The 27,387-nt window shown below is 42.2% G+C and overlaps 1 protein-coding gene across 1 annotated transcript in view; it reads left to right on the top strand.

The window, feature by feature from the left end:
• The window catches only part of LOC121582250 (protein kinase C-binding protein NELL1-like), a 604,927-nt gene that overhangs the window by 322,122 nt on the left and 255,418 nt on the right, over positions 1-27,387 (top strand). Inside the window, exons 8-9 of the mRNA XM_041897923.1 lie at positions 1,789-1,923; positions 20,972-21,074. Coding sequence (XP_041753857.1) covers positions 1,789-1,923; positions 20,972-21,074 — 238 coding nt within the window. The remainder of the gene's footprint in view (positions 1-1,788; positions 1,924-20,971; positions 21,075-27,387) is intronic.

A 27,387-nucleotide genomic window follows, 5' to 3' on the forward strand; every position in this document is an offset into this window, starting at 1 on the left:
CAGTCATGCGTGCATACATTTATTTATTTTTTATTTATTTTTTTGTTTTGTGTATGGGTGGTCCCGGGGATCGAACCCACTACCTTAGCGTTACAAGCGCCGTGCTCTACCAGCTGAGCTACAGAGTATCTGGATAATATGTGTGAAATGCTTGGTAATGTACTGTATACCCCAACATACCTGCCACCAGAGGTCTCTTCACAATCCCTAAGTCCAGAACAGACTATGGGAGGCACACTGTACTACATAGAGCCATGACTACATGGGACTCTATTCCACATCAGGTAACTGATGCAAGCAGTAGAATCAGATTTAAAAAACAGATAAAAATACATCTTATGGAACAGCGGGGACTGTGAAGAACACACAGACACGCATACGCACACACACGCTAGCACACACACTCTACACACACGTACATTGTAATATTGTTGTACATTTTGTATAGTAGATATATGATGTAACAATGTTATATGATGTACTGTTTTATCTTTTGTTTTATGTGTGATGTAAATGCCTTAATGTGTTTGGGCCCCAGGAAGAGTAGCTGCTGCCTCGGCTGCATCTAATGGGGATCCCTAATAAATAAATGCAAAAGATGTGTCTGTGTCCCAAATGGCACCATATTCCCTTTTTAGTGCACTACTTTTGACAAGGGCCCATTTTTGGGACCCAGCCTAAATCAATGGAGCACATCCTCTCTTAAGCACTGAGGGTGTGTGTGTGTGTGTGTGTGTGTGTGTGTGTGTGTGTGTGTGTGTGTGTGTGTGTGTGTGTGTGTGTGTGTGTGTGTGTGTGTGTGTGTGTGTGTGTGTGTGTGGTATATGCTGAGGGTACACTCCAAAAAATGTTGGCGCTGGGTAAATATTGGACAGAACCCACAGTGGGTTATTTTGACCAAGCCAGTTGGTTCGCATGAATAACCCAACATGTTGGGTTGTTTGGATTACCCAGACAACCATCAGTTGGGTTTGTATTCACCCAGCAGCTGTGTCTTTTTTAAGGTATTCCATAGCTTATTTTCAGGAGACATGACCTATTAGGGGCGTGGCTTTCAGATAGTTTTTTTTGGCCACCAGTGAGAGGAAATGTTTATGTTAACTTTGTACAGTACAAATGTATATTTCCCTTCAATATTTATGCACATTACATATTTTAATATAAAATTAATAACATTATTATTTACATAATGTAACAAAATGGTAGCTATCCCAACATTGAGATATGCAAAAGCTCTTAAAGAACTCATACACATGTGTAAGCCTCATTAAAGCTACAAAAGTGTCAGTGTTCAACCTTAGCATGTAATAACTATACAACATAACTGATGAACCGGAATTACATTTACTCTCACGGGTGGCCAAAAATAACAATCTGAAAGCCACGCTCCGACTAAGCCCAGCCTTCAATCTTCTGATCTGAGCCGCTGGGTCATATCTCAATAACCCAGCATCAATAACCCAGCATCAATAACTCAATCTTGCTCTTTTTAAAGAAAACATCCCAGCTAAGTGACCCAATGCATGCAACCGAGCAGTTGGGTCATCCAAACAACCCAGAATTGTTTAGAGTGTAGGACGACTAGAAAACACTGGGGGCTAAACACACACCAATGTCCATTTCTATGTGTAGCTGGTTGCTTTTGCATTTTTTGTCCTCTTACTCTTCTTACTGGTTGAATTGGACTATAGTGCTGCGATATTTAAATGGATGATGATGTGTATTTATCTGTGTGTGTGTGTGTGTGTGTGTGCCTGTGTGTGTGCGTGCTTGTGTGTGAGTGTCCAGCTGAACTACGCAGAGTCCAGGCTGACCCAGCTGGAGGGCTGCCGCTGTGAGAGGACGTGCAGTGCCAACGGTGTGGTCTACAGAGACAAGGAGCTGTGGGTGGAGCCAGAGAACTGCAGGAACTGCGGCTGCATGGTGGGCATCCCACCCCTCACACAGATACAAAAGTCAATACTTTCACCTCACACTAGCCAATTTGTATATTTTTGTGATATTCAGTTCAGTTCAATTTACAAAATAAAAAAACATTTAAACATGTACAATATTTCAATAGGCTCTATGCACGCATCACTTCCGCATTGGTGTAAGGAAGTTTGAGGTTTTCCGGTTACCGGAAAAAAATATTAGACAGTGACAGTAGACCGTTATGATGGCAGAGAAGAAGTTTACAAGGTGTTTGCTGGAGTTGCCTAAAGTATCTGTTAATGATATATGGAGGGTCGTCCGGACATCCAGTACGACACCACGTAGCAAACTGGATAAAGGCTTCCAATTTTACGTTTCTTATTTTCTTTGCAACTTTGAAGGTAATATGCTAACACTAGCTAGCCTGAGCTAGAAGCCTTGCTTTGGGTTTTAAGTCATGACTCCGTCCTGCTTCGGGTTAATCATGCTTTAAATAAAGTTGAATCATGTGTATATACCTCTCACTTCATGTGTTTGTACTTTTATGAAAGTATCAGGTAAAAACAGGGCTACAAATGAGATCTCTGTGAGATCCCACTGCTACCGCTCAATGAAGAAACTAAAGCCACCACACCAGCTGAGAGTAGGACTAGATTAAGTGACACGTTCAAAGTTCTGTTGAACTTGTTCAAGGTTCCGTTCAACACGTTTTATTCGTTTAATATTACCACATCTTTGATTGCCATTGCTAAGAGAACACTTTAGAACTTTAGTGGTTTTCACGATAGCTGAACAGTGGTGGCCTAATACAGACCAGGGTAACTAAGTGGGAATTGCCATGCTTTGTTGTTGGGTCTGTTGTAAACAAATTGGAGTTTGGTTTGAAATGTAAACAATAATGAGATTACTATTTTTTCCTGACTTGATGACTGCAATGACAGTAACATATTCCACTCAGCTATTCTTCAAACTGCTGATGTTCTACTCAAAACTGTCCTGTCATCTTTACTTCTTTCTTTATAAACATATGGCCCAACTTCCTTGCTTTTGTACATGATGTTTCTACTTTTTAAGAGGAATTAGGAGCAAAACCTTCACTCTACTGTTGTTATTGGTACTAGGCTACAATGTTGCACCACTCACCTACTGCTCTGCCAATACTGTTTGAAGGGAAGTAAATGGCACAAGACAATAGGTAAGTGGTGGGAGACAGTATAGCTAAGTGGTGCAAGACAGCAGGAAAGTGATGCAGAAAGCACAAAAGTGACACGAGACAGTAGATAAGTTGCTTACACCAGTAAAAAGTAGAAAGAACAAGTTTTCCTGCTGCTGTAGACCCTCGTCTTTCAAAACCCATTAAATTATGCTTCTGTGTATTTCAGATGACATTGCGTGATTCACAGCCAGTTGTGCTTGTTAAAAGCTACTGTTCCTGTGTGGCTGGGTGTGGGATATGCAATCATTTGGTTGCATTACTATATCAGACTGTCCATTACTCTGAATGTGGCATGTCTGTCGTCCCTCCTGTACTTTCGTGCACTGAAACAGAGCAGAAGTGGCATAAACCACGAACAATGTTTTGTATCATTTCAATACCAGACAGTTGTGTCACATACATACTAGCATGTTAGCAACCTTATTGACAGTTGTACAACATCTTAGAACATTTGGCACTAAGGTCAGAAACTGGACCACACACACGTCAGTCCTTTTGCTTACTGCTCTTCTCAGTATTTTAAAATACAATTAATGCGCTAGTAGATAGCCTAGATCTAGATAGTTTTAGATAGATACTTTACTCATCCCGAGGGAAATTCAAGGTTTCCAGTAGCTTACAACAACACACATCACACATGCAACATTTAAACAGATAATAATACTAGTCATTGTTGACAGCTCAAATACATAGGCATATATATTAAACACATTGGACATTTTAATTTACCTTGTGAAAAACCTGATGTCATCATCAGATCCAGCAAACCGCTCCAAGCAGAACTTGCTGCTGATAGTTATCTCCTCAATTTGATTTCGGAGCCTTGCTATCTCTACACTAAGTTCTTCATTGTGGTCAAGGGACATATCCAGCGCAGCAGGTTCAGTACTGTTGCAGTAGTCATGGTCAGGAGGACAGTCCAATTCCACAGACGGATCATTCATGGTTTCTGTGTTGGGACGCTCGGTCCTTTCCCAAACTCCGGGCCGTGGGGCTGGAAGACTGAAATTGTTCCATTGAAACAGCACTGGAAGAGCTCCCTTCTTCAGACGTCTGCGCCCAGCTGGAGTCGGAGGCTCTATCACATCTTCACTTAGAAAGTGTCGGCTGCAGACTCGTGTGTTTGTTGTAAGAAAGTTGACTCGTCGAATGTTAATCACCCACCGTTTATGTAATTCACTGTCTTTGGGAAAAGTAAAAAAACTAACAGAAGAATTGCTGGCAGACACTGTACATTGCGGCACACAGCAGTGATGGCTGGAAGAGCTCTCATCCCGTTTTTGAAAGGACACTTTCGTACGTTTACACGTCATCGTGTTATAAGTCAAGACGAAGTATTACAAGTAAAAACATTAACATAAACATGAAGATAAACAACAACAACGACGAAAATTAACCGTTTCGGATGTTTTTGACGACAAGTATTCAATGCTAGCATACGGTAGCACAGCATTCTATGATAACCGGAAGTTTAAATCCATCCTGAGATTTAACCGGAAATGCGTTATGCTCGCCTGTGCATATCGCCTATTCACAAAATAAAAAACATACAAATGTGTCCGACCGGCTCGACTCCGTCTTACGTAGCAAAATTTGAAATGTTTTTTTTTTTTACATTGGATAAAAGTAGAGACTAAGAGCTAAAACATGGAGAAACAATGAGAAAGTTATTCTGCTTTGAAAGTTGATAACTTGTAACCTCACTGTTGAATGTTTCAGTACCTACTGGAGAGCTCTTCTTTGTCTACACCTATTCAGCATCGTTCACACCCTCTGAAGATTTAGCCCCACCCATCTCTTTAAGGATTCACATGTGAGGCTATGTACTAAACAACCAAACATTTCAAGACTAAAGGCTAGCTTATACTACGGGTGTGTTCGTAAATACAAACTGGAGTGCCAGAGTGTGCTCTGGTCATTCGTAAACTCAGAGCGTTGTCAGATTGTCCGTTCGTAAATTCAGAGCGTTTCTTTCTCAGTGCATTCAGAGCGCACACTGGACGCTCTGGCCGAGGAGTAGGGTTGATCCGAGCGTTCTGACCTAGCAACAGCAGTCAAGCAGTCAAGACGTTGGTTAGCTTGCTAGTTACTTCCAGACAAAAATGAGAGAACAGCTCACTCTGACCATTTTACTCACCCTAGCAGAGCTGGTTGGGCTGTTTTTATGTTATCCAGAGCATTGGTGACTGCAAATGTGCTGCTGGCAAAAATTTAATCAAGCTTTTTTGCCAACGTTTACGGACACCGGCCATATTCAACGGGTGTTGAGCGTTCGTAAATTCGTCAGTTATTCTGCGCTCTGGCACACTCGGACGAGAGTGCTCTGAAATCGGAGTAGATAGCCAGAGGAAATGTACCAGCTACGTCTATCGACAGTTGTCGCAGTGACATCATAAACATTCTATTGAAATAGTTACAGTGAGGGGAAAAAAGTATTTGATCCCCTGCTGATTTTGTACGTTTGCCCACTAACAAATAAATAATCAGTCTATAATTTAATGGTAGGTTAATTTGAACAGTGAGAGACAGAAGAACAAAAAGAAATCCAGAAAAACTAATGTCAAAAATGTTATAAATTGATTTGCATTTTAATGAGGGAAATAAGTATTTGACCCCTCTGCAAAACATGACTTAGTACTTGGTGGCAAAACCCTTGTTGGCAATCACAGAGGTCAGACGTTTCTTGTAGTTGGCCACCAGGTTTGCACACATCTCAGGAGGGATTTTGTCCCACTCCTCTTTGCAGATCTTCTCCAAGTCATTAAGGTTTCGAGGCTGACGTTTGGTAACTCAAACCTTCAACTCCCTCCACAGATTTTCTATGGGATTAAGGTCTGGAGACTGGCTAGGCCACTCAAGGACCTTAATGTGCTTCTTCTTGAGCCACTCCTTTGTTGCCTTGGCCGTGTGTTTTGGGTCATTGTCATGCTGGAATACCCATCCATGACCCAATGTCAATGCCCTGGCTGAGAGAAGGAGGTTCTCACCCAAGATTTGACGGTACATGGCCCCGTCCATCGTCCCTTTAATGCGGTTAAGTTGTCCTGTCCTCTTAGCAGAAAAACACCCCCAAAGCATACTGTTTCCACCTTCATGTTTGACGGTGGGGATGGTAGTCTTGGGGTCATAGGCAGCATTCCTCCAAATCCAAACAAGTCGAGTTGAGTTGATGCCAAAGATCTCCATTTTGGTCTCATCTGACCACAACACTTTCACCCAGTTCTCCTCTGAATCATTCAGATGTTCATTGGCAAACTTCAGACGGGCCTGTATATGTGCTTTCTTGAGCAGGGGGACATTGCGGGTGCTGCAGGATTTCAGTCCTTCACGGCGTACTGTGTTACCAATTGTTTTCTTGGTGACTATGGTCCCAGGTTCCTTGAGATCGTTGACAAGATCCTCCCGTGTAGTTCTGGGCTGATTCCTCACCGTTCTCATGATCATTACAACTCCACGAGGTGAGATCTTGCATGGAGCCCCAGGCCGAGGGAGATTGACAGTTCTGTTGTCTTCTATTTGCGAATAATCGCACCAACTGTTGTCACCTTCTCACCAAGCTGCTTGGCGATGGTCTTGTAGCCCATTCCAGCCTTGTGTAGGTCTACAATCTTGTCCCTGACATCCTTGGAGAGCTCTTTGGTCTTGGCCATGGTGGAGAGTTTGGAATCTGATTGATTGATGGCTTCTGTGGACAGGTTTCTTTTATACACGTAACAAGCTAAGATTAGGAGCATTCCCTTTAAGAGTGTGCTCCTAATCTCAGCTCGTTACCTGTATAAAAGACACCTGGGAGACAGAATTATTTCTACTTATTTCCCTCATAAAAATGCAAATCAATTTATAACATTTTGGACATGCGTTTTTCTGGATTTTTTGTTGTTGTTATTCTGTCTCTCACTGTTCAAATAAACCTACCATTAAAATTATAGACTGATCATTTCTTTGTCAGTGGGCAAACATACAATATCAGCAGGGGATCAAATACTTTTTTCCCTCACTGTACTTTTATAGTGGAGTCTTGTTAGACATGTAGCTAGCTAGCTAAACAATTAACCATAATCCCAACTCATATCGTTACTACCCTGCATGCATATGCAGGAAGCTAACCAACCAGGTTCAATGTTAGCTAGCTAACATTAGGCTATAACTAGCAATGCAAATGGCTCTGAGATACGAATAATATTACTACACATGTGCTGCCATCTTGTTAGAAGGTAACAGATTATTTTATTATAGTGATTAAGAGTGACTTTCATTGTGTTCCATGGTGTTTAGCGCCCCCTAGAGGAGCTTTCTGGTACTTAGAATTATGTACAAAAACCCGGAAGTAAAGTTGTTATTATGCACGCAGACAAGCAGCTAGAAACAACGTTACTGTACAGTTCTTTCAGTGCAACTATTTCTTGTTACGCTTCAGCCTCGGAAAATATTTGTTTGTAAGTTCAATTCAAGCATATTGCAAGTGATGATAATATTGTTATTGACAGAATTGCTTACTTATCAATGTTAATTGGTTACATTTACTCACGCAAATTGCATTGACTTTCATGGATGCCGTTAGCTGTATTAGTTTGCTCGTGCGTCATGTAAAAGAAGTGTAAAACATACTATAGTTTGTTACTGTTTCTAGTGTAATATGCTTTGTTATTGTACAGAAGTGTTTGTACATTATTAGAGTAATGAAAGGAGTTGGCTAGTTGTTACTCATAGAGTAATTATCTATTTGGTTGTCGTCATGCCAGATACATGGTAACTTGGCACTTGCTTTGTATTTATGCAACTTCAACTTGAAATGTATAATGTACAGCTACAGTATGTCAATGTGAATTGAATACTAAAGTATATTATTTTCTGTATTTGCAGTTTCACAACATAAACGTTTTCAATACATTCGTTCAAGAAAAGTCACGCCTTGGAAGTTTTATTGAAGACTCAGTTGTTAGCTATCTGTCTAGTTTTGCACGGGAACGCAATACCAGGGCAGAATAGTGAAAAAACATCATCACGGCGGGCTCAAGCACAAGAATAATCGCACGTGGTGGTTATGATTCTACGTTCATTAGCCAACAAAGCCTCTGATCCTAGGGATGACCAGCAGTCTACGATGCAGCAACCAGAGGCAAGTGTTCGACAGAAAGAGGAAGAGGAGCGAGTAAGAGAGATGGAGGAGCCTCTTCAGCACATTGAGACCAAGTCTCAGTCTGCAAGATCAAGGTCATCAAAACAGTCAAGCAGATCCTCAACGGCAAGTTATGCAGCCATCAAAGCACGTGCCAAGGCGGACGACGCGTGCTAGAGTCTCCTATGCTGAAAAGGAAGCTTCTATGATGAAACAAAAAGCGGAACTGGATGCAAGTTTATATGTTCTCCAAGTTGAGAGAACAGCTGCTGCTGCGTTGGCTGAAGCTGTAGCCTTTGAAGAAGCTGTAGAGTCTGAACGCAGAGAGCTCCACAGAGAACTCAACACAGGGACACAGCCCTTAAATCCAGTCCAACGTACTTGTGAGTATGTGCAACAACATGCTAGGCCCTACTTTGCTGAAATGCCATTTGAAGTAGAGACACAAGAGCTTAGTGTTGACCCAGCTACAGGCCACAATCCAGAAAGTAGCAAACAACGGAGCATGAGCAGAGACTCTCCGTACAAAAGAAATGAAAAGCAGCATGGTGGAAAGGGAAAACAAACCCACTTCCAGTCACCGACACAAGGCTTCCCTGAGTCACAAGTGGCACCAGAACTCACCAAGTACCTCCTGCGCCGTGAGATGGTGAGTTCGGACTCCTGAAGTTTGATGATCGTCCTGAAAATTATTGGGCATGGAAAGCATCTTTTCTCAATGCGACCAGAGACTTGAATCTATCAGCCAGGGAAGCGTTAGATCTAATTACCAAGTGGCTAGGGGCAGAGTCGTCTGAGCAAGCAAAGAGAATTAGATCTGTCTATATTCTCAATGCAACAGCAGGGCTTAACATGGTCTGGCAACGACTAGAAGAGTGCTATGGTACACCCGAAGTGATCGAGAATGCACTGTTGAAGAAAATTGATGAATTTCCAAAACTGTCTAACAAAGACAATCACAAACTAAGAGAACTGGGTGACATTCTTCTCGAACTGGAGTGTGCTAAAGAAGAAGGGTACCTTCCAGGCCTCGCTTATCTGGACACATCTCGTGGGGTAAACCGTATAGTAGAGAAACTTCCATTCAGTTTACAAGAGAAATGGATAGCACAGGGATCCAAATACAAGGAGGACTATTGGGTAGCATTCCCACCATTCTCGTTTTTCTCGAGATTCATCAGGAACCAGGCGAAAATTAGAAACGACCCCAGCTTCACCCTCTACACCTCAACTACCCAGGTGTCTGTGAAAAGTGAGAAACCTGTCAGGTACAGCAGCAGGACACCTGTGACTGTACACAAAACAGATGTGTCATCTGAGCCCTCAGACCACCAAACCAAACCAAGTAAGACAAAGGTTGAAAGCCCTGACCATCACTGTCCAATACATAACAAGCCTCATCCTCTTAAAAAGTGTTGCGGATTTAGATACAAAACCCTAGATGAGCGCAAATCATATCTCAAAGAGAATGGCATTTGTTTCCGATGTTGTGGGTCAACTCAGCACAGAGCTAAAGACTGTAAGGTGTCAATCAAGTGCTCCGAGTGTGACAGCGACAGACATCTTGCTGTTTTGCATCCATGTCCAGCTCCTTCAACGATAGACACCGCTACAGCAGAGAAAGAGCATGGCGGGGAGCAAGGTGAAGATGCTCTTCTATCAGTCACCTCAAAGTGTACCGAGATCTGTGGTGAGGCAGCCAATCCAAGATCATGTTCAAAAATATGCCTAGTCAAAGCTTATCCAGCTGGGAAAAGAGAGAAAGCTGTCAAAATGTATGCAGTGCTTGATGAACAGAGCAACAAATCTCTGGCCAAGACAGAGTTTTTCAATCTCTTCAACATCAATGACAACTCTGCTCCATACACCATGAAGACCTGTTCTGGGGTAACAGAGACTTCAGGCAGGAGAGCCGTCAACTTCATGGTGGAGTCTATAGACGGACACAAGCAGCTCACTCTCCCTACTCTGATAGAGTGTGACATGATGCCAGACGATAGAATGGAGATTCCCTCCCCAGACATTGCGCATCATCATCCCCATCTGCAACCAGTGGCGGACAAAATTCCAGCTGTGGACCCAGACGCTCCCATCCTCCTGCTCTTAGGACGAGACATCTTAAGGGTCCACAAGGTACGAGAACAAATCAATGGGCCCCACGACACTCCTTATGCACAGCGACTCGACCTCGGGTGGGTCATCGTGGGGGAAGTTTGTCTGGGAACGGCTCACCGACCAGCCAGTGTTAACGTGTTCAGGACAAACATACTTCAGAATGGTCGCACGTCCTATCTGAGCCCTTGCCCTGACATCATCCAGGTGAAAGAGAACTACAGCAGCGTAGCTCAGCAACACATTTCTCTCTCTACAGGGCACTCGAGAGATCCAAGCACAACTGTGAACACAGACAGCCTGGGATGTTCCGTGTTCAACAAAACACAAGACGATGATAAACCAGCACCATCTGTGGAAGACAAAGCTTTCTTGGACATTATGGACAAACAGGTTTTCCAGGATGATGGAAACAACTGGGTAGCTCCACTACCCTTTCGCCCCACTAGACGTCGTCTTCCTAATAACAGGGAGCAGGCCATGAAGCGTCTCACATCACTTCGTAGGACTTTAGACAAAAAGCCTGGCATGAAACTTCAATTTATTGACTTCATGCAAAAGATGCTGGATAACGACCAAGCTGAACATTCTCCGACACTAGAGGGAGACAAAGAACGCTGGTATCTGCCAATATTTGGTGTTTACCATCCACAAAAGCCTGAACAAATAAGAGTGGTGTTTGACTCCAGCGCTGAGTGTCAAGGCGTGTCACTGAACGACGTCCTGCTCAGGGGTCCAGACTTAAACAACACACTCTTGGGCGTCTTAATGCGCTTCGCAAGGATGGCATTGCACTAACGACAGATGTGCAACAAATGTTTTACTGTTTTGGTGTACGTGAGGATCACAGAGATTACTTAAGGTTTCTCTGGTATGAAGACAACAACCCAGATAGAAACATAACTGAGTACAGGATGAAAGTCCATGTATTTGGGAACAGCCCCTCACCAGCCGTAGCCATCTACTGCATGAGACGAGCAGCTCTACAGGGTGAGAAGGAATACGGGTCAGAACCCAAGCAGTTTGTAGTGAGGAACTTTTATGTCGATGATGGGCTGATATCAGTAGCTACTCCAGAAGAAGCTATCAACATTATGAGAAAAACACAAGCAATGTTAGCGGAGTCCAACATGAAACTACACAAGATTGCATCCAAAGCAAAACAGTTATGGAAGCCTTCCCCATGGAGGACCGTGCCAAGGACTTAAAGACTTGGAACTCGGAGTAGATCCTCTCCCTTTTCAACGGAGCCTAGGACTTTCCTGGAACCTGAAACAGACAGCTTCACATTCCAGGTGTCCCACAATGAGAAGCCTTTTACACGGAGAGGCATCCTGTCCACAGTGAATAGTCTTTATGACCCCCTTGGGTTTGTGGCTCCAATAACAATGCAAGGGAAAGCCTTAATCAGAGAACTCTCTTCTGATCAGAGTGAGTGGGATGCCCCCTTCCCACAGAAAAAGAAGAGGAATGGAAAATGTGGAAGGAATCTTTGATGGAGTTGGAACATCTGTATATTCAGCGGCCCTACATCCCAGTCTCCTTGTCTACCACTCAAAGAAGAGAGCTGCACATCTTCTCGGATGCCTCTACAGTAGCCATAGGAGCAGTAGCCTATCTGAGAGTTATTGACTCGGAAGGTCAATGCCATGTTGGATTTGTCATGGGGAAATCTAAATTGGCCCCTCGACCGGCCCACACTATCCCACGCCTAGAACTGTGTGCGGCTGTGCTAGCTGTTGAGATGTATGAACTGATCAGAGATGAAATAGACATTGATGTAAATGCAGCCAAGTTCTACACAGACAGTAAGATAGTTCTCGGTTACATCCACAATGTCACCAAAAGATTTTATGTGTATGTTGCCAATAGGGTAACTCGTATCAGGAAGTCTACCAATCCAGACCAGTGGTGTTACGTAAACACTGACAGCAATCCAGCAGACCATGCAACCAGGCCCATACGAGCCGCACTCTTAAAGCACACCAGTTGGTTCTCAGGTCCCCCTTTTCTGGCTCAAGCAAACTCAAGTGAGTCTGAGACCATCAATTTTGACCTTGTAGAGCCTGACGCAGACGCAGAGATTCGGCCAGACGTCACTGCCTTCGTCACTAAGGTTTCTGGAGCTCAATTCGGCTCTCATCGCTTTGAGAGGTTCTCGAACTGGAAAGCTCTCAATCGAGCCACAGCACGACTCATTCATGTTGCCAGATCCTTTCACAAAAGTGCGGACGACAACAACTGCAGAGGCTGGCATCAGTGTAAAAAACCATGCAGTACAAGTGAGTTGTCACAAGCCAAAAGAGCAATCATTCACTGTGTGCAACATGAAGCCTTCAAAGAGGAATTCAAATGCCTTGAGAAAGGAAAAGAGTTACCAAAACAAAGGACACTCAAAAAGCTGAACCCAGTGATTGATGAGGATGGGTTGCTGAGGGTGGGAGGCCGATTATCCTCTGCCGACCTGTCACAAGACGAAAAACATCCTCTCATCATCCCACGGACGCATCATGTCGCCACTCTGCTGGTAAGACATTATCACGAGCAAGTGGCTCACCAGGGCCGTCATTTTTCAGATGGAGCTATTCGAGCAGCAGGCTTCTGGATTATTGGGAGCAAACATCTGGTCTCTGGTATCATCCACAAGTGTGTCACCTGCCGTAAGGTTAGAGGAAAGTCAATTGACCAAAAGATGGCGGACTTACCTGCAGACAGACTCACATCAGAGCCACCATTCACCAGTGTTGGACTTGATGTGTTTGGACCATGGAATGTCATAACTGCGTCGCACTAGAGGTGGTAGTGCAGACTCCAAGCGCTGGGCGGTACTCTTTACATGTATGTCTACTAGAGCAGTCCATATTGAGCTCATCGAATCCATGTCCACATCCAGCTTCATCAACGCGCTGAGGCGTTTTTTCTCTATCCGCGGTCCAGCAAAAGTGCTACGCTCTGATCGAGGTACAAACTTTATAGGTGCCTGCAGGGAACTGGGAATCGACACAAATGACTCAGAGTTGACTAAATACCTCTCAGACAAGGGATGTACTTGGGTATTTAATCCCCCCACACTCGTCTCATATGGGTGGTTCTTGGGAGAGACTCATTGGGGTTGCCAGACGTATCCTTGATGCTATGCTGTTTCAGACGGGCTCCACTCGTCTCACACATGAGGTCTTGAGCACTCTTATGTCTGAAGTTATGGCAATAATCAATGCGAGACCCCTAGTGTCAGTGTCAACCGATCCTGACATGCCTGCCATTCTTACACCCTCAATGTTACTGACACAAAAGACCAACGCTACCTCAGCCCCTTCTGGATATTTCCACATGAACGATCTTCATGGAAAACAGTGGAAGCAAGTCCAGTGTCTCGCTGACACTTTTTGGAAAAGGTGGAGACAGGAGTACCTGACAACACTGCAGAGACGCAGAAAATGGACAGCAGAAAAGCCAAATGTGAAAGTGGGAGATGTTGTCTTATTGAAAGACAGTCAGACGCACAGAAATGACTGGCCAGTCGGACTTGTGGTCAAAACCTTTCCCAGTACTGACGGAAAGGTCAGGAAAGTAGAACTAAAGGTTGTCAAGCAAGGGATTGCTAAGGTGTTTCTGAGACCAATCTCAGAGATTGTTGTTCTTCTTTCTGAAGCATCCTAGAGGCAAAATATTTGATTTCATAGTGGCACAATCTCATTATACCAGGCGGGGAGTGTGCTGCCATCTTGTTAGAAGGTAACAGATTATTTTATTATAGTGATTAAGAGTGACTTTCATTGTGTTCCATGGTGTTTAGCGCCCCCTAGTGGAGCTTTCTGGTACTTAGAATTGTACGAAAAACCCGGAAGTAAAGTTGTTTTATGCACGCAGACAAGCAGCTAGAAACAACGTTACTGTACAGTTCTTTCAGTGCAACTATTTCTTGTTACGCTTCAGCCTCGGAAAATATTTGTTTGTAAGTTCAATTCAAGCATATTGCAAGTGATGATAATATTGTTATTGACAGAATTGCTTACTTATCAATGTTAATTGGTTACATTTACTCACGCAAATTGCATTGACTTTCATGGATGCCGTTAGCTGTATTAGTTTGCTCGTGCGTCATGTAAAAGAAGTGTAAAACATACTATAGTTTGTTACTGTTTCTAGTGTAATATGCTTTGTTATTGTACAGAAGTGTTTGTACATTATTAGAGTAATGAAAGGAGTTGGCTAGTTGTTACTCATAGAGTAATTATCTATTTGGTTGTCGTCATGCCAGATACATGGTAACTTGGCACTTGCTTTGTATTTATGCAACTTCAACTTGAAATGTATAATGTACAGCTACAGTATGTCAATGTGAATTGAATACTAAAGTATATTATTTTCTGTATTTGCAGTTTCACAACATAAACGTTTTCAATACATTCGTTCAAGAAAAGTCACGCCTTGGAAGTTTTATTGAAGACTCAGTTGTTAGCTATCTGTCTAGTTTTGCACGGGAACGCAATACCAGGGCAGAATAACACAGATCATATACATAACGTTAGCTAGCTAGCCAGCCAGCTATCGTTAGCAACCTAGCTTAGAGTACACTTTAACTTTAAATGAAAACGACTTTCTGACAGAATTAGAAATGTGTAATATCTGAAAACGTAGCTAGCTAGACTCTCTTACCCGTATACATGGATTAACTCTTCTCCCTCTCTGTCACGGATGCCATGGTTGCCCTTAGACAGGGTTTTTTTACACAACAGCATTCTGTGTGTTCTCTTTTTGACTCCGTCTGCATATTTGCAATCAAATGCCAGAATTTTCTCCATCTCCTTAGCTATCATACTCTAATTCCACTGATTTCAAAACTCGGTCCTCCAGAAAGTGGAGAGCAACACTTATGCAGTTCTACTACATGATATCTTTCAAAAAAGCTTGTTAGAAAGGATTACCTACACATATTGACCAGCTCATATTATAGACAGAAGTGGGCTACATGGCAGACCAAGGTTGGTGTCTTTTTCTGTGGCTAAGCCAACTAGGCTCGTAATTTAACAATTGTATTGCATGCAAGTTTGTTATTAATTATGTTCCAGAATGCATTTCTGCCAAAAAACGCATTTTGAACAAAATGATAAAAAAAACTTTCCAATGGCACTCCTGTGAAGCAACATACACCTAGTTTCCTGAAACAAGTCACAAATAATGATAATTAGGAACAGTAAACAATAAATAACAATATATATATATTTAGTATTTCTTCTCCCTTCTCTTTCTCTCATTCTTTCTCTATTTCGTCGCAAAAGCTAATGAGCTTAATTGTGTCCACAACAAGGACAATGTAATAGGGTTCAATATGATATAATGAGATAATGTAATATAATGTAATATACTAAAATAGGATATAACCTAATATTGAACACAGGTACAATACCTGCCTCAGGGTATACAGTATAAGCCTCTCTCTTGTTTGCTCTTTCCCTCTCTCTCGCTCTCTCTCTCTCTCTATCTCATCTCAGCTCTCGCTTGTTCTCTCTCTCTCTCTCTCTCTCTCTCTCTCTCTCTCTCTCTCTCTCTCTCTCTCTCTCTCTCTCTCTCTCTCTCTCTCTCTCTCTCAATTAAATTACATTAAATTCAGGCTTTATTGGAATGTCAAACATATGTTTACATTGCCAAAGCAAGTGAAATAGAGAAGAAACAAAAGGGAAATAAACACAAGGGAAATAAACAATCAAAATGAACAGTAAACATTACACTCACAAAAATTGTAAAAGAATATAGACATTTCAAATGTTATATTATTTGCAATGTTGTAAACATGTGCAAATAGTTGAAGTATTAAAGGGAAAATAGATAAACAGATAAATATAGGTTGTATTTACAATGGTGTTTGTGCTCCACTGGTTGCCCATTTCTTGTAGCAACAGTTCACAAATCATTCTGCTGTGGTGGCACACTGTGGTATTTCACCTAATAGATATGGGAGTTTATCAAGATTGGATTTGTTTTCAAATTCGTTAATGGTCTTTGTAATTTGAGGGAAATATGTGTCTCTGATATGGTCATACAGTTGGCAGGAGATTAGGCAGTGCAGCTGAGTTTCCATCTCATTATGTGGGCAATGGGCACATAGCCTGTCTTCTCTTGAGAGCCAGGTATGCTGATGGCGGCCTCTCTCGATAGCATGCTCACTGAGTCTGTACATACACTAGTCAAAGCTTTCCTTAATTTTGGGTCAGTCACAGTGGTCAGGTATTTTGATAATATGTACTCTCTGTTTAGGGCCAAATAACATTCCAGTTAGCTCTGCTTTTTTGTGGATGCTTTCCAATATGCCAAGTAATTATCTTTTTGTTTTCTCATGATTTGGTTGGGTCTAATTGTGTTGCTGTCCTGGGGCTCTGTGGGGTCTGTTTGTGTTTGTGAGCAGAGTCCCCGTTCCAGCTGGCAGAGGGGACTCTTCTCCAGGTTGATCTCTCTGTAGGTGAGGGCTTTGTTATGGAAGGTTTGAGAATCACTTATTTTTAGTTGGTTGTAGAATTTAATCGCTCTTTTCTGGATTTTGATCATTAGCGGAAATTGTCCTAATTCTGCTCTGCATGCATTATTTGGTGTATTACGTTGTACACAGAGGATGCTTTTGCAGAACTCTGCATGCAATTTGGTGTTTGTCCCATTTTGTGAATTATTGGTTGGTGAGTGGACACCAGACCTCACACCTATAAAGGGCAATGGGTTCTATAACTGATTCAAATATTTTAAGCCAGATCCTAATTGGGATGTCAAATGTTATGTTCCTTTTCATGGTGTAAAAGGCTCAAATTGTATATTCCTTTTCGTGGCGTAGAAGGCCCTTCTTGCATTGTCTCTCAGATCATTCAAAGCTTTGTGGAAGTTACCTGTGGTGCTGATGTTTAGGCCGAGGTATGTATCGTTTTCGTGTGCTCTAGGGCAACAGTGTTTAGGTGGAATTTGTATTTATGGTCCTGGCAACTGGACCTTTTTTGGAACACCATTATTTTTGTCTTACTGAGATTTACTGTCTGGGCCCAAGTCTGACAGAATCCGTGCAGAAGATCTAGGTGCTGCTGTAGGCCCTACTTAGTTGGGGACAGAAGCACCAGATCATCTGCAAACAATAAACATTTAACTTCAGAGTCTAGTAAGGTGAGGCCGGGTGCTGCAGACTGTTCTAGTGCCCTCGCCAATTCATTGATATAAATGCTGATGAGGGTGGGGCTCAAGCTGTATCCATGTCTCACCCCCCGGCCCTGAGGAAAGAAATCTGTGTGTTTTTAAATAAACGTTTACTGCACACTTGTTGTTTGTGTACATGGATTTTATAATGTTGCATGTTTTCCCTCCAACACCGCTTTCCACCAATTTAAATAGCGGAACCTCATGCCAAATTCAGTCAAAAGCATTTTTTGATATCAACAAAGCATGAGAAGACTTTGCTTTTGTTTTGTTTTGTTTTGTTTGTTTGTCAATAAGGGTGTGCAGGGTGAATACATGGTCTGTCGTACAGTAATTTGGTAAAAAGCCAATTTGACATTTGCTCAGAACATTGTTTTCACTAAGGAAATGTAGGAGTCTGCTGTTAATGATAATGCAGAGGATTTTCCTAAGGGAGCTGTGACGCGTACTGAGTATACGAAGAGGCAGGACGCAGACGCAGGAATTAACAAGGTCAAGATTTACTTAACAATGAGCAAGAGAAATAACAAAGATAGAGTAAACGACACGAAGCTAAACAATCACACTAAATAGGGGTGGTGATGAGATGATGAGGTGCAGGTGCGCTGGAGGTGATTAGGGTGCGTTGGGTTTCCATTCCGGTGTTGCCGAGGTGGTGCGCTCAGACCAGTGGCTCAGTAGTCCGGTGAATCAGAGCACCAGAGGGGAGCAACGGGAGGAGACGTGACAGGAGCTGTTGATGCATATCCCACGGTAGTTATTGTGGTCGAATTTGTCTCCACTTTTGTGGATTGGGGTGATCTGACCTTAGTTCCAAATATTGGGGAAGAGTTGATGATAATGTTAAAGTTTAAGTATAGCCAATTTGAATTTGTGGTCTGTATATTTTATAATTTCATTTAGGATACCATTAACACCACAGGCCTTTTTGGGTTGAAGTGTTTGTATTTTGTCTTGTAGTTCATTCTCTCAATCTATCTCTCTCTCTCTTTCTCTCTCTCTCTCTCTCTCCATCCTTCTATCAACCAAGCATTCCCAACCAAATAATACTTCCAGTAATAAGAGTTCCTACCTCCTCATGAGCGTGTTGAACTCAGAAAATGTGTAGAATCAGGACAATCTCAGACCCTTGTGAATTAAACTTGCTGCATCGCTGCATGTCGGGCCCAGGATGGAGTTTTGTGAGTGCGATTTCCTCCCGCAGATATCATGCCATTAACTGATATCCACCAAGCCCCGTGGGAGACGCCATTTTAGATTAGTCATGAAATTAAGTGGTGCATGGAGAGAGAGAGAGAGAGAGAGAGAGAGAGAGAGAGAGAGAGAGAGAGAGAGAGAGAGAGAGAGAGAGAGAGAGAGAGAGAGAGAGAGAGAGAGAGAGAGAGAGAGAGAGAGAGAGAGAGAGAGAGAGAGAGAGAGAGAGAGAGAGAGAGAGAGAGAGAGAGAGGAGAGAGGGGGAGGGGGAGGGGGGGGTTGAGAAAGAAGGAGAGATTGAGAGAGAGGGATATAGAGGGAGGGTGAGAGTGACAGAGAGAGAGAAAGAGAGAAAGAGAGAGAGGGGGGTGGAGAGAGAAAGAGATTGAGATAGAGAGATGGATAGAGAGAAAGGGTGAGCGCAAGAGAGAGAGATGGGGGAGAGAGAGAGAGAGAGAGAAAATGAGAGAGAAGGAGAGAGAGAAGGAGAGATTGAGAGAGAGCGAGAGAGTGGGACAGAGAGCGAGAGAGAGTGAGAGAGAGCGAGAGAGAGCGAGAGAGCAGCAACCTGGGGAAAATATTCTGTGCAGTAACCTGAACAGCAGATTACTGCACTTTCTCGATGTCCTAAACAAAAGTCAAATTGGGTTCCTACCAAATTATCGAACATCAGATCATTTATACTCTTCACACCTTAATTGATAAACAGGTGAACCAAAACAAAACATTAATGAATTGGCAAAAACACTACAACAATCAACATCCCCCTATCTCACTCTTAACGACACAGATATAAAATGCCTCCTGTATGCAGATGGCCTGGTGCTGCTGTCCCCCACAAAATATGTTTCATAGCAACAATTAGATAATCTGCAACAGTTCTGTCAGACCTGGGCCCTGACAGTCAATCTCAAAACGACAAAAAGTATGATATTCCAGAAAAGATCCAGATGTCAGGGAAACCGATATCCATTTTTACTGGGCTCCAGGGAACTTCAACCTGGCTGTAAATGAACTGAAAGACAAAGCAAGGAGGGCTTTCTATGCCATTGAAATATCTATCGAATTAGACATATCAATTAGGATCTGGTTCAAAATATTCAAATCAATAATATAGCCAATTGCACTATATGGCAGCGAGGTGTGGGGTCTGTAATAGCATCCTCAGAGTACAGAGAAAAACTACAAACAATGCATGCAGAGCAGAATTCCCTCTTCTGGTCAATATCCAAAAAAGAGCCACCAAACGCTATAATCATTTTAAAACAATTGACCCCACATATAAAGCCCTCAAATGCCAAGAGGTGACCAGCCAGCTGGTTCTGAGGCTCAATTCACTAACCACTACCAACCAAACAAAGCCTCAGGACAGCATTCAGAAAATCAGATCCAACCAAATTTTCACAAAGCAAAATGAAAAATATATTACCTATTGGAGAAACCACAACAAATCTAAGTAAACTGCAATGCTATATGGCTCTAAACAGACAGTACACAGTGGCAGACTATCTGACAACTGTAACTGATAGAAAACTGAGGAAAATACTAACTATGTACAGACTCAGTGAGCACAGCCTGGCCATAGAGACCAGTCGTCCCAGGCAAACATGGCTGCTGATTCTGCCCCCAGGAAGAGATAGAGACAGAGCTGCATTTTCTGTGAAACTGTGATAGATATTTTGACATAAGAAATAAACTATTTCCCCACATTATACAACAATACGAAGAATTAGAAAACTTAAATGTTGAAGATGAACTTAAATACATAATTGGTGAAAAAAACAAAATGCTGTGTTTTAGCAGCCAAATTTGAGGCCTCCTGATACAACCTGAGGGACAGTCAGGGAGAAGTATAGTGTGATTATTCATATTTGCCTATTCTTTATTATTATTTGTTATAATTGCTGTTAATATGAGTATCACTATCATTATTATTGCTTAATTACAAACAGTCCAGTATATTCCATTGAGAGAGAGAGATTACCACCATGACTTCCTTCTATGAGTCTATTACAGAGTCCAGTTGATATGATTGAGTTTGATGGTTTGATTATGTGATTTGCACAAATAACAGATAAGTGAGGACTGATAAGTGAGGACATGATTTTTGAATGCAGTATGTTTTTGTCTGTATGTTTTGCACTCATCTTGTTGGCAGTACCACAGACACGCACACACACTGGGATGTTAGAGCTCTCTGTAATGCTATTTGTGTGTTTTAGGGTAATCTCTTGTCTCTACAGAACGGAGTGGTGGAGTGTCACAGGATATTCTGTCCCCCTGCCAACTGCTCAGAGGACTCTCTCCCCGTGAATGTGGAGGGCACCTGCTGCAAGAAATGCCGACGTGAGTACTGTCATCAATCCTCGACCACAGAGTAAGGAGACAATGTGCTGGAGCAACGGCGCTCACATGGGTCTAGGGCTAGGCTGTGTATTGTCTGAGAATAGAGACAGTGTATCCAGTGGAGTTATTGTTTTAGGTACTGTAGAATGAAGAAACATATTGGGCATTCACTCTTAGAAAAAAAAGTTCAGATTTGTTCATAAAGGGGTGCAAACGCTTGTCACTGGGGTGGTACCCTGTACGGTACTTCCTTTGTACATTTAGTTATAGGTACAGTGCCTTCAGAAAGTATTCATATCCCTTGACTTATTCCACATTTTGTTGTATTACAGCCTGAATTCAAAATTGATTAAATTTATGTTTTTTCTCACCCATCTACACACAATAACCCATAATGACAAAGTGAAAATATGTTTTTAGAACTTTTTGCTAATTTATTGAAAATGAAATACAGAAATATTTCATTTACATAAGTATTCAATACATGTAATAATCACCTTTGGCAGTGATTGCAGATGTGAGTCTTTCTGGGTAAGTTTCTAAGAGCTTTGCACACCTGGATTGTAAACTCAGCAAAAAAAGAAATTTCCCTTTTTCAGAAAAATCAAAAAAACTTCACAGATCTTCATTGTTTCCCATGCTCGTTCAATGAACCATAAACAATTAATGAACATGCACCTGTGGAACGGTTGTTAAGACACTAACAGTTTACAGACGGTAGGCAATTAAGGTCACCGTTATGAAAACTTAGGACACTAAAGAGGCCTTTCTACTGACTCAACACAAAAAGAAAGATGCCCAGGGTCCCTGCTCATCTGCGTGAACGTGCCTTAGGCATGCTGCAAGGAGGCATGAGGACTACAGATGTGGCCAGGGCAAAAAAAAAGCAATGTCCGTACTGTGAGACGCCTAAGACAGTGCTACAGGGAGACAGGACAGACAGCTGATTGTCCTCGCAGTGGCAGTCCACGTGTAACAACATCTGCACAGGATCGGTACATCCGAACATCACACCTGTGGGACAGATACAGGATGGCAACAACAACTGCCCGAGTTACACCAGGAACGCACCATCCCTCCATCAGTGCTCAGACTGTCCGCAATAGGCTGAGAGAGGCTGGACTGAGGGCTTGTAGGCCTGTTGTAAGGCAGGTTCTCACCAGACATCACCGGCAACAACGTCACCTATGGGCACAAACCCACCATCGCTGGACCAGACAGTACTGGCAAAAAGTGCTCTTCACTGACGAGTCGCGGTTTTGTCTCACCAGGTGTGATGGTCAGATTCGCGTTTATCGAAGGAATGAGCGTTACACCGAGACCTGTACTCTGGAGCGGGATCGATTTGGAGGTGGAGGGTCCGTCATGGTCTGGGGCGGTGTGTCACAGCATCATCGGACTGAACTTGTTGTCATTGCAGGAAATCTCAACGCTATGCGTTACAGGGAAGACATCCTCCTCCCTCATGTGGTACCCTTCCTGCAGGCTCATCCTGACATGACCCTCCAGCATGACAATGCCACCAGCCATACTGCTCGTTCTGTGTGTGATTTCCTGCAAGACAGGAATGTCAGTGTTCTGCCATGGCCAGTGAAGAGCCCGGATCTCAATCCCATTGACCACATCTGGGACCTGTTGTATCGGCGGGTGAGGGCTAGGGCCATTCCCCCCAGAAATGTCTGGGAAATGTAGGTGCCTTGGTGGAAGAGTGGGGTAACATCTCACAGCAAGAACTGGCAAATCTGGTGCAGTCCATGCGGAGGAGATGCACTGCAGTACTTAATTTAGCTGGTGGCCACACCAGATACTGACTGTTACTTTTGATTTTGACCCCCCCTTTGTTCAGGGACACATTATTCCATTTCTGTTAGTCACATGTCTGTGGAACTTGTTCAGTTTATGTCTCCGTTGTTGAATGTTGTTATGTTCATACAAATATTTACACATGTTAAGTTTGCTGAAAATAAATGCAGTTGACAGAGAGAGGACATTTCTTTTTTTGCTGAGTTTATAATATTTGTACATTCATCTTTAAAAAATTATTCAAGCTCTGTCAAGTTGGTTGTTGATCATTGCTAGACTGCAATTGTCAAGTTTTGCCATAAATCTTCAATCCGATTTAAGTCAAAACTGTAACTAGGCCACTCAGGAACAGTCAATGCCGTCTTGGTAAGCAACTCCAGTGCCTTCAGAAAGTATTCACACCTCTTTACTTTTTCCACATTTTGTTGTGTTACAGCCTGAGTTAAACACGTATTAAATTGAGATTGTGTATCACTGATCTACACACAATACCCCATAATGTCAAATAAACATTTAAAGCTGAAATGGCTTGACTCAATACGTTTTCAACCCCTTTGTTATGGCAAGCCTAAATAAAAATGTGCTTAACAAATCGCATAATAAGTTGCATGGACTCATTTGGTGTTCAATAATAGTGGTTAACATGATTTTTTAATGGCTACCCCATCTCTGTACCCCACACATACAATTATCTGTAAGGTCCCTCAATCGAGTAGTGAATTTCATGCACAGATTCAACCACAAAGACCAGGGAAGTTTTTCAATGACTCAAAAAGAAGGGCACAGATTGATAGATGTATAAAAAATAAAAAAGGCAGAATGCCGAATATCCCTTTGAGCATGGTGAAGTTATTAATTACACTTTGGATGGTGTATCAATACACCAAGTCACTACAAAGATACAGGCGTCCTTCCTAACTCAGTTGCTGGAGAGGAAGGAAACTGCTCAGAGATTCCATGAGGCCAATGGTGATTTTAAAACAGTTACAGAGTTTAGTGGTTGTGGTATGAGAAAACTGAGGATGAATCAACAACATTGTAGTTACTCCACAATACTAACCTAAATTACAGAGTGAAAAGAAGGAAGCTTGTACAGAATAAAAAATATTCCAAAACATACAGTTTGCAACAAGGCACTTAAAGATGATCGATCGGAACAAGATATCGGACTGAACACAGCGGTGCAGATCGCCTCAAGATAAAAACGTAATATTCAATATCTGTAAGTTAGGCAAAATATTAGCACTTCACATACTGGTGGGTATTAACCTTCAATCTGGATAACAACACAAAACAAATCATAAGGTTAGAGAAATGTATCGACAAATATTATGAAAACAAGCAACACACAATCATGACGGAGAGTAAACAAGGAGAACCAATCTCCAAAAGAAAACGCGACTCCTCGACGGACACAGACGATTTAAGCTTTTCACCACCGGGAATGGTAAGGGTGGAAACCGATCTGTTACAATTGATAAATGACAAACTGGGCATACTTGTTTGTCATGAGGGATGAAAAAGCTGCGACAATGGAGAAAGAAAGAAACAAGCTAAATGGGACAGTCAATAAGATTGAAACGGACGTTAATGAACTTAAAAAGAATAACCTTTCTGAGAGAAGCCTTACTTGACATACAGACTAGATCTATGAGAGAAAATCTGGTACTTACTGGTATCCAAGAGAAAGAAGGATACATTCCTGAGGGTGTGGTGGGGGAGATCCTTCATACAGAGGTTCAGATCCCACGCGAAGCTGTCGACAAAATCCAACTTGAACGTGTACACCATTTCTGACAGAGAGGACAGAGATATGAGCACCCAATCATAGCCAAATTTGCTTTCTTTAAAGATAAACTAATGGTTAAAAGGCTGGGTAAAAGACTCGCTGGCACGAAAATAGGCATGAATGATCAGTTCCAAAAGGAAATTAAAGAACGGCGCAAAGTTCTGTACCCAATCTTCAAGGAGAATAGATTAAAAGGGAAACGTAGCTCTCGTGGACGATAAACTGTATATTGATAACCAAATGTTCCGAAACACAAAGACTACTCCATGGCTATTCTAAATATTACAAAGTTCCCATTGAGGAGTCGAATAATGGAACACCCAATACTAGCCATGGTAGGGATTGTAATAAAAAACAATTGTTAAAGAAACAAACTACAACTACACTATACCATTCTAAATAGGGAATGTTGGAAAATAATTAGTATTAGACTTTCCATTTATAGTATTTTATAAATTGATAAGACAGCATTAGAAGAAAGGATAATTAGCTAAATAAAGTATAAGGAACTGGAACACAGCAAACAGAGGACATAGAAGGCACAGTATGTGCGGATGTATTGTGATGGAAGGTGGGGTGTGTTTTTTTGTTTTTGGAAAAGTGTGGAGTTAAGTGAGTGAAAAGGGATAACAGTTGCAAATCCCAAAGCCCATATGTGTTTGTGAGCAGAGGTTGTGAGAGAGAGCCTTCAATTTTGTGCAGATATGGGATATACATTTTTAAAATAAATTGAATAGTTTATTTATTTATTGTCCTATCATGATTAAATGGTCCCCATCCCTATACCCTAGACACCCACCTGAGCGACCCATATACAGTGGCTTACAAAAGTATTCACCCCCTTGGCATTTTTCCTATTTTGTTGCCTTACAACCTGGAATTAAAATGGATTTTTGGGGGGTTTGTATCATTTGATTTAAACAACATGCCTGTATATGCCTACCACTATTTTTTATTGTGAAACAAACAAGAAATATGACAAAATAACAGAAAACTTGAGCGTGCATAACTATTCACCCCCCCCCCCAAAAAAAAGAGCCACCTTTTGCAGCAATTACAGCTGCAAGTCTCTTGGGGTATGTCTCTATAAGCTTGGCAAATCTAGCCACTGGGATTTTTGCACATTCTTCAAGGCAAAACTGCTCCAGCTACTTCAAGTTGGATGGGTTCCGCTGGTGTACAGCAATCTTTAAGTCATACTACAGATTCTCAATTGGATTGAGGTCTGGGCTTTGACTAGGCCATTCCAAGACATTTAAATGTTTCCCCTTAAACCACTCGAGTGTTGCTTTAGCAGTATGCTTAGGGTCATTGTCCTGCTGGAAGGTGAACCTCCGTCCCAGTCTCAAATCTCTGGAAGACTGAAACAGGTTTCCCTCAAGAATTTTCCTGTATTTAGCACCATCCATCATTCCTTCAATTCTGATCAGTTTCCCAGTCCCTGCCGATGAAAAACATCCCCACTGCATGATGCTGCCACCACCATCCTTCACTGTGGGGATGGTGTTCTCAGGATGATGAGAGGTGTTGGGATTGCGCCAGACATTTTCCTTGATGGCGACAAAGCTCAATTTGAGTCTCATCTGACCAGAAACGTGTTTGCTTATTTTTTTCTTTAAGCAATGGCTTTTTTCTGGCCACTCTTCCGTAAAGCCCAGCTTTGTGGAGTGTATGGCTTAAAGTGGTCCTATGGACAGATACTCCAATCTCCGCTGTGGAGCTTTGCAGCTCTTTCAGTGTTATCTTTGGTCTCTTTGTTGCCTCTCTGATTAATGCCCTCCTTGTCTAGTCCGTGAGTTTTGGTGGGCGGCCATCTCTTGGCAGGTTTGTTGTGGTGCCATATTCTTTCCATTTTTTTATAATGGATTCAATGGTGCTCCGTTGAATGTTCAAAGTGTTGGATATTTTTTTATAACTTAACCCTGATCTGTACTTATAATTAATAATAATAATATAATTACTTCTGTACTTCTAGACAACTTTTTCCCTGACCTGTTTGGAGAGCTCCTTGGTTTTCATGGTGCCGCTTGCTTGGTGGTGTCCATTGCTTAGTGGTTTTGCAGACTCTGGGGCCTTTCTGAACAGGTGTATATGTACTGAGATCATGTGACACTTCGATAATTATGTGATTTCTGAAGGTAATTGGTTGCACCATATCTTATTTATGGGCTTCATAGCAAAGGGGGTGAATACATACGCACACACCACTTTTCCTTTATTTATTTTTATACTTTTTTGAAACAAGTTATTTTTTTCATTTCACTTCACCAATTTGGACTATTTTGTCTGTGTCCATTACATGAAATCAAAATAAACATCAATTTAAATTACAGGTTGTAATGCAACAAAATAGGACAAACGCCAAGGGGGATGAATACTTTTGCAAGGCACTGTACTAAGGAGAAGTCTTTATCTGTATTATATGTCTACTGTAAGTAGCCTATACACAGCCAAATCAGAAAGATGAATACAATCAGAGACCTACTAAAGCAGCACCACCCCCTCAAGATTCTGAGCCTGCCTGGCAGGGTTGGTCCTACAAAGCCAAAGCCTCCTGATGGGAGAGCATACTATACAAGGAAATTGTCAAAGCTGCTAATGAGAACCTTGACGACCTTGTACCTAGCCGGTGGGGATTCCAGTGCTGGCAACACTAGCTGTAGTAACACATGGGGAGGCGGTCACACCCTGGTGGCACAAAATGATCAAAGGTCTGACTGC

This window comes from Coregonus clupeaformis, chromosome 15 (genome assembly GCF_020615455.1).
Source record: "Coregonus clupeaformis isolate EN_2021a chromosome 15, ASM2061545v1, whole genome shotgun sequence".
In the NCBI taxonomy this organism is placed as follows: Eukaryota; Metazoa; Chordata; class Actinopteri; order Salmoniformes; family Salmonidae; genus Coregonus; species Coregonus clupeaformis.